At 46.1% G+C, this 14,394-nt stretch overlaps 1 protein-coding gene across 1 annotated transcript in view; it reads right to left on the minus strand.

The window, feature by feature from the left end:
- LOC138967682 (voltage-gated inwardly rectifying potassium channel KCNH7-like) overlaps window positions 1-14,394 on the minus strand; it is a 51,534-nt gene that overhangs the window by 33,463 nt on the left and 3,677 nt on the right. Inside the window, exons 3-4 of the mRNA XM_070340323.1 lie at window positions 10,405-10,620; window positions 9,823-10,071 (exon numbers count right to left, since the gene is read on the minus strand). Of these exons, the coding sequence (XP_070196424.1) occupies window positions 9,823-10,071; window positions 10,405-10,620 (465 nt within the window). The remainder of the gene's footprint in view (window positions 1-9,822; window positions 10,072-10,404; window positions 10,621-14,394) is intronic.

Raw genomic sequence — 14,394 nt, forward strand, 5'->3', positions numbered from 1 at the left:
CCATCAATATCTTGTAAGGCGCAAGCAACCAGTGTTGCAAGATGCAAGTGTTCAAAAAAAGCGAGCGAGTGGAAAGATCGGGAAAACGTTATTCCAGACTGGCCACAAAAGACCAATCTGACGGGTCCATGCACAAGGGGAGTCACTCTATTTGCTCTGAATCCTGGCCAGATCGAATTATCCTTCCTTAGGAATGGCGGGCAACGTTTGCAGAAACTGGAATGGAAACGAAGCGCTTCCTGCCTGATGAATGCCGGGAAGCGAGGGGTGTGTGGGACGGGTAAACATGGCGGCCGCCTGTTGTTGACTTCCGGGCAGCGTGAAATGACGACCACTTTCATCTCCTTTCACCGACACCGACCGGCTTTACTGTATGGCCAGGTCCATTGATCTTCCTGTAGTTTGGGAGGCTACGACTACCAGCCACGACTACCAGCCACCCCTACCGCTTAATACGTAGAAAGAACAACACACTAAAGGGGTATGGAGGACAAAAACAGTATTTCTTATGGTGCAATTTATGCCTGCCTTTCCTCCATTTATCTTCCCGTAGTTTGGGTGGCCAGGACTACCAGCCACCCCTGCCACTTAATACGTAGAAAGACCAACAAAGGAAAGGGGTATGGAGGCGGGTAGGTGTACCCTTAGGAAGAAAACAGTATTTCTTCTGTTGCAATTTATGCCTGCCTTTCCCCCATTGATCTTCCTGTGGAGGCCAGGACTACCAGCCAGGACTACCAGCCAGGACTACCAGCCAGGATTACCAGCCAGGATTACCAGCCAGGATTACCAGCCAGGACTACCAGCAAGGACTACCAGCCAGGATTACCAGGCAGGATTACCAGCCAGGATTACCAGCCAGGATTACCAGGCAGGACTACCAGCAAGGACTACCAGCCAGGACTACCAGCAAGGACTACCAGCCAGGACTACCAGCCAGGACTACCAGCCAGGACTACCAGCAAGGACTACCAGCCAGGATTACCAGCCAGGATTACCAGCCAGGATTACCAGCCAGGATTACCAGGCAGGACTACCAGCAAGGACTACCAGCCAGGACTACCAGCAAGGACTACCAGCCAGGACTACCAGCCAGGACTACCAGCCAGGACTACCGCTTAATGCAGAAGGACCAACACACTAAAGGGATATGGAGGTGGGCTTGGTGTACCTTTAGGACGAAAACAGTATTCCTTGTGGAGACTAAGTGTCAACTGGCTGATGATAATCTTGGCCCTGGTTTGGACCAGAGTGCACGGTAATGACGCTTCTGCGCGCAATTCCTCTTTTAGCATCGGTTCCTTTTTCAGCATTAGCCGACCAGGGCGTGTTTCTTGGAAGTTAAGCAGCACCTCTGACTGAGGGTTCGAGGAATAGTTCGTCCATTTTGTAAGACAGAGGTTCGGGACTATTATCTTGTGCCCTGTTCCACCTTAAAGATATACGATACTGATACATATGTGCAAAGCCTAGCAGTGACCTGAGTAATTTTCTCCTGCTGATATGACGAAGTCCCGGAGACAAATCTGGTTCTCAACATTCTTAGTCAGTTTTAGGGAGATATGCAGGAGAATCGAAAGAATGTTTACGTGACGCCATTATTCGTATTATGACGTTTTCTTGAACTTTGTTTAGACTTTGACGTCAGAGGCGCTCTTTAGGAAGAGGGGGCCAAGAGAGGCTTCTTGGTTTGTCTAATCAGTGTCACTTGTCTTTAATATGTGTTGTCCCCACCATGCGCTCTGCAAGATAATACTAATATCCTAAGCCATGGACTAAGTCAATTGACTAAGTCAAAGAGTAAACCAAAACGGTGTATGATCCCAAAGTCCCCCCCCCCCCCCCCCCCCCGCAACCCCATCCATACGCTCCAGCGTTGGGTGAGTGGAGCTCGTTCAGTCTTTCACACACACGTGCTTGGCGGGCCCACATCCCAGCCAGACTGCACCACCCATCCATACACTCCATTCATACACTCCATCCAACACTCCATCCATACACTCCATCCAAACACTCCATTCAGCCTTTCACAGCCAGACTGCACCACCCATCCAACACTCCATTCAGCCTTTCACAGCCAGACTGCACCACCCATCCTTACACTCCATCCATACACTCCATCCAACACTCCATTCAGCCTTTCACAGCCAGACTGCACCACCCATCCAACACTCCATCCTTACACTCCATCCAACACTCCATCCATACACTCCATCCAGCCTTTCACAGCCAGACTGTACCACCCATCCAACACTCCATTCAGCCTTTCACAGCCAGACTGCACCACCCATCCAACACTCCATTCAGCCTTTCACAGCCAGACTGCACCACCCATCCATACACTCCATCCAGCCCGATCACAGCCAGACTGCACCACCCATCCATACACTCCATCTAGCCCGATCACAGCCAGACTGCACCACCCATCCATACACTCCATCCAGCCTTTCACAGCCAGACTGCACCACCCATCCAAACACTCCATCCAGCCTTTCACAGCCAGACTGCACCACCCATCCAAACACTCCATCCAGCCTTTCACAGCCAGACTGCACCACCCATCCAAACACTCCATCCAGCCTTTCACAGCCAGACTGCACCACCCATCCATACACTCCATCCAGCCTTTCACAGCCAGACTGCACCACCCATCCAAACACTCCATCCAGCCTTTCACAGCCAGACTGCACCACCCATCCAAACACTCCATTCAGCCCGATCACAGCCAGACTGCACCACCCATCCAAACACTCCATTCAGCCCGATCACAGCCAGACTGCACCACCCATCCAAACACTCCATTCAGCCCGATCACAGCCAGACTGCACCACCCATCCAAACACTCCATTCAGCCCGATCACAGCCAGACTGCACCACCCATCCAAACACTCCATTCAGCCCGATCACAGCCAGACTGCACCACCCATCCAAACACTCCATTCAGCCTTTCACAGCCAGACTGCACCACCCATCCAACACTCCATTCAGCCTTTCACAGCCAGACTGCACCACCCATCCAAACACTCCATTCAGTCTTTCACACACACGTGCTTGGCGGGCCCACATCCCAGCCAGACTGCACCACCCATCCATACACTCCATTCAGCCTTTCACACACAAGTGCTTGACGAGCCCCGACCACAGCCAGACTGCGCCACTCATCCATACACTCCATCCTTACACTCCATCCATAAGCTCGTTGGGTGAGTGGAGCTCGTTCAGCCTTTCACACACAAGTGCTTGTTGACGAGCCCCCATCCCAGCCAGACTGTGCCACCCATCCATACACTCCATCCTTACACTCCATCCATACCCCCCATCCATACGCTCCATCCACACCCCCCATCCTTACACTCCATCCACACCCCCCATCCATACGTGCCAGCGTTGGGTGAGTGGAGCTCGTTCAGCCTTTCACACACAAGTGCTTGACGGACCCCGCTCCACCCAGCCGCTCATTCATCAAACTTTTCTTCACGCCCCAAGCAATGGCTGGCAGGGGTGAAGGCTCGGCGTCGCCAGCACTGTCTGCAAACATGGCCACCTCCTGTTTTCTTCGCGCAATCCAATCTCTCCGCTCATCCGTCAGGGGAGGAAACTCTTCCCGCCTCTGCCTCAACACCCGTCATCGATTGTCGGCGCCTGACAAAAGGGAGACAACTCCGGGCCCTCATTGCCGGGCGCAGGACAGGAGAGTGCGGGGAAGGGAGAGCACTTGTCCTGCCGCTTGTCCCTCCTGACATTCAACGAGATCCCTGCACCTCAACACCTCAACACCACACACAAACCAATGGCGGGGGGACGAGGATGGATGTGTGTCTGTGTTTGTGGGGGAGGGGGGGGGGGGGTGATTTGTGGAATTCCTCAATCCTCTTCACGACTTGTAGGAAGTTATCGAGACTACGCCGAATGTCGCAAAAAAGTTTCTTTAACTGTTTTTCGCCTCCTCAATCTAACAGATCCAGATGTGTGAAGAACTCAAGTGTTCGGACTGAGGTACAGCGGAGTGGGTAAAGGATCTCCAGGAAGGACTGTCCAGGGTCCCGCCAGAGCAGACCAGACCGAGAGGAGATGCGATGACCATGAATCTGGTTGGCTCCCTTGAATTTTATTTATGAACAATTCTGAGAAGAATGTTTCCACTTCTAAGCAATGCAATAATGCAATAATAAGAAGAGAAGGTAGACAACGTGTGACGCGGCCTTTATTCCTTAACACAAAAATGGAATTCATCCAAATAAATACTTTCTAACTGAATGGAAGTTTGTTTTTTCTTTCTCTCTCACGACGTCGTTAAAGCGGGTCAAGAGGAAACACGCTGCTGGGAGACAGGAGGAAGGTCAATCAAAGGTCAACATTTCAACTCAATCTTGCTTTCCATCCGGGTCTTTCTGGACAAGTGGCGAACATTTTAACGACAGGAAAAAACCCACGAGGTAAGTTTGGTCGATTAAAAGCTCGCAGGATGAGTGGGGATGAAATGGCAAGCAGTGCAAGGGGAGGTTGGGTGGTGGTGGTGTCTGGGAGGGGGGGGGGGGGTGCAGAAAGCGTAGAATCATAGGAGAGACGTTGGTCGGTAAAACAAGTCTGGGTGGAACGTAAAGGCCGTGTCGTCACGCCAGCCAACGCTCTGTATCTCCCTGGACGACATGCACCTCTCGGTCTTCAGTGAATGTGCATCCGACAGCCCGAAGACAGTAACATCCAACTAAGTGGACACATTTTGAACAGAGCAAGACAGTCAAAGCACAGAAGACACGACAGACAGAGTAGAAGCGTTACACAGAGCAAGAAAGACAGAGCAGAGAGGGTAAAATCCAACAAAGCATTAAGGGTAAAATCCAGCAGAGCATTAAGGGTAAAATCCAACAAAGCATTAAGGGTAAAATCCAACAAAGCATTAAGGGTAAAATCCAACAGAACATTAAGGGTAAAATCCAACAGAGCATTAAGGGTAAAATCCAACAAAGCATTAAGGGTAAAATCCAACAGAACATTAAGGGTAAAATCCAACAGAGCATTAAGGGTAAAATCCAACAAAGCATTAAGGGTAAAATCCAACAAAGCATTAAGGGTAAAATCCAACAGAACATTAAGGGTAAAATCCAACAGAGCATTAAGGGTAAAATCCAACAAAGCATTAAGGGTAAAATCCAACAAAGCATTAAGGGTAAAATCCAACAGAGCATTAAGGGTAAAATCCAACAAAGCATTAAGGGTAAAATCCAACAAAGCATTAAGGGTAAAATCCAACAAAGCATTAAGGGTAAAATCCAACAAAGCATTAAGGGTAAAATCCAAAAAAGCATTAAGGGTAAAATCCAACAGAGCATTAAGGGTAAAATCCAACAAAGCATTAAGGGTAAAATCCAACAGAGCATTAAGGGTAAAATCCAACAGAGCATTAAGGGTAAAATCCAACAGAGCATTAAGGGTAAAATCCAACAAAGCATTAAGGGTAAAATCCAACAGAGCATTAAGGGTAAAATCCAACAAAGCATTAAGGGTAAAATCCAACAGAGCATTAAGGGTAAAATCCAACAAAGCATTAAGGGTAAAATCCAACAGAGCATTAAGGGTAAAATCCAACAGAGCATTAAGGGTAAAATCCAACAAAGCATTAAGGGTAAAATCCAACAGAGCATTAAGGGTAAAATCCAACAGAGCATTAAGGGTAAAATCCAACTAAGCATTAAGGGTAAAATCCAACAAAGCATTAAGGGTAAATTCCAACTAAGCATTAAGGGTAAAATCCAACAGAGCATTAAAGGTAAAATCCAACTAAGCATTAAGGGTAAAATCCAACTAAGCATTAAGGGTAAAATCCAACAGAGCATTAAGGGTAAAATCCAACAAAGCATTAAGGGTAAAATCCAACAGAGCATTAAAGGTAAAATCCAACAGAGCATTAAGGGTAAAATCCAACAAAGCATTAAGGGTAAAATCCAACAGAGCATTAAGGGTAAAATCCAACAAAGCATTAAGGGTAAAATCCAACAAAGCATTAAGGGTAAAATCCAACAGAGCATTAAGGGTAAAATCCAACAGAGCATTAAGGGTAAAATCCAACAAAGCATTAAGGGTAAAATCCAACTAAGCATTAAGGGTAAAATCCAGCAGAGCATTAAGGGTAAAATCCAACAAAGCATTAAGGGTAAAATCCAACAAAGCATTAAGGGTAAAATCCAACAGAACATTAAGGGTAAAATCCAACAGAGCATTAAGGGTAAAATCCAACAAAGCATTAAGGGTAAAATCCAACAAAGCATTAAGGGTAAAATCCAACAGAGCATTAAGGGTAAAATCCAACAGAGCATTAAGGGTAAAATCCAACTAAGCATTAAAGGTAAAATCCAACTAAGCATTAAGGGTAAAATCCAACAGAGCATTAAGGGTAAAATCCAACAAAGCATTAAGGGTAAAATCCAACAAAGCATTAAGGGTAAAATCCAGCAAAGCATTAAGGGTAAAATCCAACTAAGCATTAAGGGTAAAATCCAACAGAGCATTAAGGGTAAAATCCAACAAAGCATTAAGGGTAAAATCCAACAAAGCATTAAGGGTAAAATCCAACAGAGCATTAAGGGTAAAATCCAACAGAGCATTAAGGGTAAAATCCAACAGAGCATTAAGGGTAAAATCCAACTAAGCATTAAGGGTAAAATCCAACAGAGCATTAAGGGTAAAATCCAACAAAGCATTAAGGGTAAAATCCAACAAAGCATTAAGGGTAAAATCCAACAAAGCATTAAGGGTAAAATCCAGCAAAGCATTAAGGGTAAAATCCAACTAAGCATTAAGGGTAAAATCCAACAGAGCATTAAAGGTAAAATCCAACTAAGCATTAAGGGTAAAATCCAACAAAGCATTAAGGGTAAAATCCAACTAAGCATTAAGGGTAAAATCCAACTAAGCATTAAGGGTAAAATCCAACTAAGCATTAAGGGTAAAATCCAACTAAGCATTAAGGGTACAATCCAACTAAGCATTAAGGGTAAAATCCAACAGAGCATTAAGGGTAAAATCCAACTAAGCATTAAGGGTAAAATCCAACTAAGCATTAAGGGTAAAATCCAACTAAGCATTAAGGGTAAAATCCAACTAAGCATTAAGGGTAAAATCCAACTAAGCATTAAGGGTAAAATCCAACAGAGCATTAAGGGTAAAATCCAACAAAGCATTAAGGGTAAAATCCAACAGAGCATTAAGGGTAAAATCCAACAAAGCATTAAGGGTAAAATCCAACAGAGCATTAAGGGTAAAATCCAACAAAGCATTAAGGGTAAAATCCAACAAAGCATTAAGGGTAAAATCCAACAAAGCATTAAGGGTAAAATCCAACAAAGCATTAAGGGTAAAATCCAACAAAGCATTAAGGGTAAAATCCAGCAAAGCATTAAGGGTAAAATCCAACTAAGCATTAAGGGTAAAATCCAACAGAGCATTAAGGGTAAAATCCAACAAAGCATTAAGGGTAAAATCCAACAAAGCATTAAGGGTAAAATCCAACAGAGCATTAAGGGTAAAATCCAACAAAGCATTAAGGGTAAAATCCAACAGAGCATTAAGGGTAAAATCCAACAAAGCATTAAGGGTAAAATCCAACAGAGCAGTGTGGCTTGCACCAAGAGAATGTCAGTATAAAAATCCAGCACAGCAGTGTGGCTTGCACCAAGAGAATGTCAGTATAAAAATTCAACAGAGCAGTGTGGCTTGCACCAAGAGAATGTCAGTATAAAACCCAGCAGAGCAGTGTGGCTTGCACCAAGAGAATGTCAGTATAAAACCCAGCAGAGCAGTGTGGCTTGCACCAAGAGAATGTCAGTATAAAACCCAGCAGAGCAGTGTGGCTTGCACCAAGAGAATGTCAGTATAAAAATCCAGCAGACCAGTGTGGCTTGCACCAAGAGAATGTCAGTATAAAACCCAGCAGAGCAGTGTGGCTTGCACCAAGAGAATGTCAGTATAAAACCCAGCAGAGCAGTGTGGCTTGCACCAAGAGAATGTCAGTATAAAACCCAGCAGAGCAGTGTGGTTTGCACCAAGAGAATGTCAGTATAAAACCCAGCAGAGCAGTGTGGCTTGCACCAAGAGAATGTCAGTATAAAACCCAGCAGAGCAGTGTGGCTTGCACCAAGAGAATGTCAGTATAAAACCCAGCAGAGCAGTGTGGCTTGCACCAAGGGAATGTCAGTATAAAACCCAGCAGAGCAGTGTGGCTTGCACCAAGGGAATGTCAGTATAAAACCCAGCAGAGCAGTGTGGCTTGCACCAAGAGAATGTCAGTATAAAACCCAGCAGAGCAGTGTGGTTTGCACCAAGAGAATGTCAGTATAAAACCCAGCAGAGCAGTGTGGCTTGCACCAAGAGAATGTCAATATAAAACCCAGCAGAGCAGTGTGGCTAGCACCAAAAGAATGTCAGTATAAAACCCAGCAGAGCAGTGTGGCTAGCACCAAAAGAATGTCGGTATAAAACCCAGCAGACCAAAAGAGAGAAAACCCCAAGCTGTACTCGCGTGTTCGCTTGATGGAGGGGACGTGTCGATAATGAAATCGTTGACAGACGGAAGGGGTAAAACCCAGAGAGGGTAAAACCCAAAAAACCAGGGTCGAGAGAGAAAACCCCAGCACGGCCTGTCCAGACATAGCGATGGGATGGAGAGGACGTGTCGATAATGAAATCGTTGACAGGCGACAACTGTCTGAGTCTCTCCCCTCTGTTTGTTCACACATCTCCAGGCCCGGAACATTCGCCTAACAAGGATTTGCAGGCAGAGAAGAAGAAGGAAGAGGTGGAGGAAAAGGAATGAGGCAGGGAGAAGGGAGGATGGAAGGAAGAAAGGAAGGGGAAGGAGGAGGTGGGTGAGAAGCAGGAGGGAGAGAACGAAGAAGAGGAGGAGGAGGGGATGAGATCGAACAGAGAAGGAGGGCGGTTTGGGGCATCTTTGGGAGAGAGAGATGGCCAGATAAAACGTAAGAACAAAACACAGTCAGACAATTTGTGAAACGCTGTCAGCACTGACGGGTCGAACTGACCTCAAAGGATTGACCACAGACAGAGACAGACAGAGACAGACAGGCACAGACAGGCAGACAGACAGAAAGACGGAGTGAGAGATGTTTGACACCGAAATTAAGAAAGATAGAAGGAAAGATACAAGGAAAGGTCGTACATCGTTCACACATATTTTACTGCCCACGGAGCTGTTCTGGACAAACCCAATCTCCATTCCAGACCGACAGCAACTGGGCCCACTGCACTGGTACAAACACAACTTTAACAAGCTTTGACTGGCTAACGTACACGGAACAAACGTTGCAATTGTTTCTGATTGCCACAGTCCCGTGGGGCCCCTGATCATGTATTTTGAAAACCGCGCTCACAACATAGCTTCCTGTTCCTGATTTTGCACAAAGAAAATAATGGGGAAAACCCGATGTTTGGAGGGTTGTTGTCGGTTCTGGGGGAGCATACAGCCTTCTGGTTTTTTTATATCTTTATCAACCAGCCCTGGTGACAGTTTCACACAACCATGGTCAACTTACCTCAGCAATACCCGAAACGAAAACTAGCAAGTCAAACAGGGTGGCAGCGATGGTGTCCCTTTAAGTCCCTTTAAGTCCCGGGCAACCCTTCTCTTAAGACCTTCCAAAAGGAGAGAGTCTTAAAATGGGAATAAATGAACAGAGGTTATGAACAGAAAGTCTGAGAAAACAAGGTCTTAAAATGGAGGGGGGTGGGTGGATTTTAAAAGGGTCTTCCACAGTGCTGACCGTATTTCCCTATGTGTTACAAGGGGAAAGAAAAAGGCCAACTCACCTCAGCGGTACCGGAGCCGAAGAGCAGCAGATCAAAGGGAATGGCGGCGATGGTGTCGATGACGAACCAGCCCTTGACGTAGTTAACGGCGATCTTCTGCTTGTCCGTCACCACCTCGCCGTTCTCCACGTAGGTGGTGCGGAAGTTGATGAGGATGTCGGCGATGAACATGAGGTCCACGATCAGGTCCACGATCACCAGCGGGTCGGCGCGACCTCCGTCCGCGTTCTGCATGCGCGTGGCGGCGTCCTGTTGGGGTGGACACAAGACGGTGTTATATTTGTCGTTCAGTGGAACCCCCCTTTTAATGACTTCCACAAATATTCGAAAATCAGGTCTTAACAAGGAGGGAATCTTAAAATGGGGGTGAATTTACAGAGGTTAAAAATACACACACACCTTGTGTAGGCGTGAAGACCGCTGTGTAGAGCACGGGCAGCAGGATGACCCAGACAGACAGACAGACAGACAGACAGACACACAGACAGACAGACAGACAGACCGACCGACACACACACACACACACACACACACACACACACACACACACACACACACACACACACACACACACACACACACCTTGTTGAGCTCCATACGGATCTCCTCCTCGTTAAGAAGGAAGGCGGCACTGTAGGGCGTGAAGACCGCCGTGTAGAGCACGAGGAGCAGTATGACCCAGTCCCACACCGCCTTGAAGGGCGAGTAGTGCAGGATGATCCACTTGGTCTTGTCTCTCTGCTCCTTGATACTGGCGTAGGGGTCCACAGGCTCCGGCGCCTCGTCCTCATTGTCGCTCTTTGACCCGCTCTGTAACCATAGTAACGCACACCCTGTGAACATCACAATGACGTCATGATGAGCTAAAATGACGTCATCGTGACGTAAGGGTCTACTGGTTCCACGGCTTAGTCCTGGCCAATGTCGCTCTTTGACCCGCTCTGTTGCTATAGTCACGTACACACTGTGAACATCAAAATGACGTTATGATGTCGTAAGGGTCATCCTCCTTGGACCTTTTGTAACCACAGAAACGTGCACAATATGAATATGACGTCATGATGTCGAGAGGGTCCACTGCCACCATGGCTTCGTCTCTGCCATAATCGCTCTTTGACTGGCTGTGCAACTATAGTAACGTACACAGTATGAACAGTAAAACAAGTCGCGTAAGGCGAAAATACAATATTTAGTCAAGTAGCTGCCATTTTTCAGCAAGACCGTATACTCGTAGCATCGTCAGTCCACCGCTCATGGCAAAGGCAGTGAAATTGACAAGAAGAGCGGGGTAGTAGTTGCGCTAAGAAGGATAGCACGCTTTTCTGTACCTCTCTTTGTTTTAACTTTGTGAGCGTGTTTTTAATCCAAACATATCATATCTATATGTTTTTGGAATCAGGAACCGACAAGGAATAAGTTGAAGGTGTTTTTAAATTGATTTGGACAATTTAATTTTGATAATAATTTTTATATATTTAATTTTCAGAGCTTGTTTTTAATGCGAATAAAACATATTTATATGTTTTTGGAATCAGCAAATGATGGAGAATAAGATAAACGTAAATTTGGATCGTTTTACAAATTTTTATTTTTTTTTACAATTTTCCGATTTTTAATGACCAAAGTCATTAATTAATTTTTAAGCCACCAAGCTGAAATGCAATACCGAACCCCGGGCTTCGTCGAAGATTACTTGACCAAAATTTCAACCATTTTGGTTGAAAAATGAGGGCGTGACAGTGCCGCCTCAACTTTCACGAAAAGCCGGATATGACGTCATCAAAGACATTTATCAAAAAAATGAAAAAAACGTTCGGGGATTTCATACCCAGGAACTCTCATGTCAAATTTCATAAAGATCGGTCCAGTAGTTTAGTCTGAATCGCTCTACACACACACACAGACAGACAGACACACACACACACACACACACACACACACACACACACACATACACCACGACCCTCGTCTCGATTCCCCCCTCTACGTTAAAATATTTAGTCAAAACTTGACTAAATATAATGAGGTCATGATGATCTACACATTATGTCATGATGATGTAAGGGTACACTAGCCTCACAGCTTCCTCCTCGTCCTTATCGCTCGACTAGTCATGTAAGCATAGACACGTACACACTATTAATTAAAAAACAAATGGCGCCATGATGACGTAAGGGTCCAACGACATCACTACGTCATCCCCGTTGTCGCCCTTGAACTGGTTCTGTAACCACGCATGGACACATACATTACGAAAGACAAAATGACGCCATGATGAAGTATGGGTCATAGACTGGTGCTGTAACCACACAATTAGCAGCAATGAGATCTCACATGACATATAAAATACATGCTTTGGTAAAATGATCACCTAATAATGACGTAATTTCGCCCGATCCTCCGACTGCCACTGGCTCCGTAACCATGGAAACGAACACACGGTAGTAAGGTGGATGATGTCACGATGAAGTTAGGGTACAATTAGACGGACGACGACATATGAGTGCCCATAGCTGATTGGCTTGATCATAGTGCCTAACATGCAGTCAGAAACAATATGAACAAGTAAACCACTGTGAACTGACATGCCAGCGAAGAGCATTTCATTTCACTGACGACGATGACAAGAGACGAACAATATAACAACAGGAGGCTGTCCCGTGAGGTGGATACTCAGTGTGTCGGCACAGACAACATAACAACAGGAGGCTGTCCCGTGAGGTGGATACTCAGTGTGTCGGCACAGACAACATAACAACAGGAGGCTGTCCCGTGAGGTGGATACTCAGTGTGTCGGCACAGACAACATAACAACAGGAGGCTGTCCCGTGAGGTGGATACTCAGTGTGTCGGCACAGACAACATAACAACAGGAGGCTGTCCCGTGAGGTGGATACTCAGTGTGTCGGCACAGACAACATAACAACAGGAGGCTGTCCCGTGAGGTGGATACTCAGTGTGTCGGTACAGACAACATAACAACAGGAGGCTGTCCCGTGAGGTGGATACTCAGTGTGTCGGCACAGACAATATAACAACAGGAGGCTGTCCCGTGAGGTGGATACTCAGTGTGTCGGCACAGACAATATAACAACAGGAGGCTGTCCCGTGAGGTGGATACTCAGTGTGTCGGCACAGACAATATAACAACAGGAGGCTGTCCCGTGAGGTGGATACTCAGTGTGTCGGCACAGACAACATAACAACAGGAGGCTGTCCCGTGAGGTGGATACTCAGTGTGTCGGCACAGACAATATAACAACAGGAGGCTGTCCCGTGAGGTGGATACTCAGTGTGTCGGCACAGACAATATAACAACAGGAGGCTGTCCCGTGAGGTGGATACTCAGTGTGTCGGCACAGACAATATAACAACAGGAGGCTGTCCCGTGAGGTGGATACTCAGTGTGTCGGCACAGACAATATAACAACAGGAGGCTGTCCCGTGAGGTGGATACTCAGTGTGTCGGCACAGACAATATAACAACAGGAGGCTGTCCCGTGAGGTGGATACTCAGTGTGTCGGCACAGACGAAAGTTGAGAAAAGCGACGTCCTCAGACCAGATTATCCCCCGTCTTAAAGAGTCATCTTGAATTAGCCATAGTGGCAGCCAGATGTAACAGGCAGTCACCCTATAATCAGCGCAAAGCTACAGTCAGGCTGATGATAGGGGAGGGGGTATGTCAAGTCTGATTGCTGCACTTTCATACGACAGCTGAATGTAGAACTTCATACGGTACAGAGAGACAAGACAGCTGATTGTAGCAGAGAAAGAGAGAGAGAGAGAGAGAGAGAGAGAGAGAGAGAGAGAGAGAGAGAGAGAGAGAGAGAGAGAGAGAGTGTGGAGGGGGGGGGGGTAATGACTCTTTCAAATTTTGACTGCAAATATTGTTGTTTTCATTATTTGTTAAACGTATGTCTGTTTTTACACATTTGTTATCTCTCTCAGGTAAATCGGTCTATTATGTTGCGGAAATTCCGACATCTTCGCGTTCATTTTGAGTCTTCACCGCACACATGTGTGCACATGGGGTTTCCGAATACGACGCGAGTCTGCACTGCCAAGTTGACTATAGGAAATGGAACAGTTGGATCGAACCCACGCCCAACCGACGATGGAAAGTGGTGGATGAAGTGCGGGGGAGGGGGGGGGGGGGGGGGCATGAAGGAAGGGGGAAAACGAGTTTTTGCTCGCGATTGGAAGAAAAAGGAACAATTTTGATATTAGGTGGAAACTATTAATCAGACGTCAGAATGATGGACAGCACCTTAATATACAACTTATTTCCACTCGCGTTTCTTCTTGCCTTTTCTAATTGCTGCCATTCACAAATTCTGGGAATATTTCAGAGGAAGAAAAGGGATGCGTTTTGCTTCTCTTTTTTTTCATTTTTTTTTTCAATCTGCGACCAACACGTAACGTTACAGTTACAATGCTTCCATTTCTTTTTCTTTTGTTTCGTGCATCTTCCAACACATTCTAACGTTGCAAATGGTTTGAACAACAAAGGTAATGGTACTTAAACAATATTAACTTTCTTATATATATAAACAGCCATTGTTAATTTACG

This window comes from Littorina saxatilis, linkage group LG5 (assembly GCF_037325665.1).
Source record: "Littorina saxatilis isolate snail1 linkage group LG5, US_GU_Lsax_2.0, whole genome shotgun sequence".
Lineage (NCBI taxonomy): Eukaryota > Metazoa > Mollusca > Gastropoda > Littorinimorpha > Littorinidae > Littorina > Littorina saxatilis.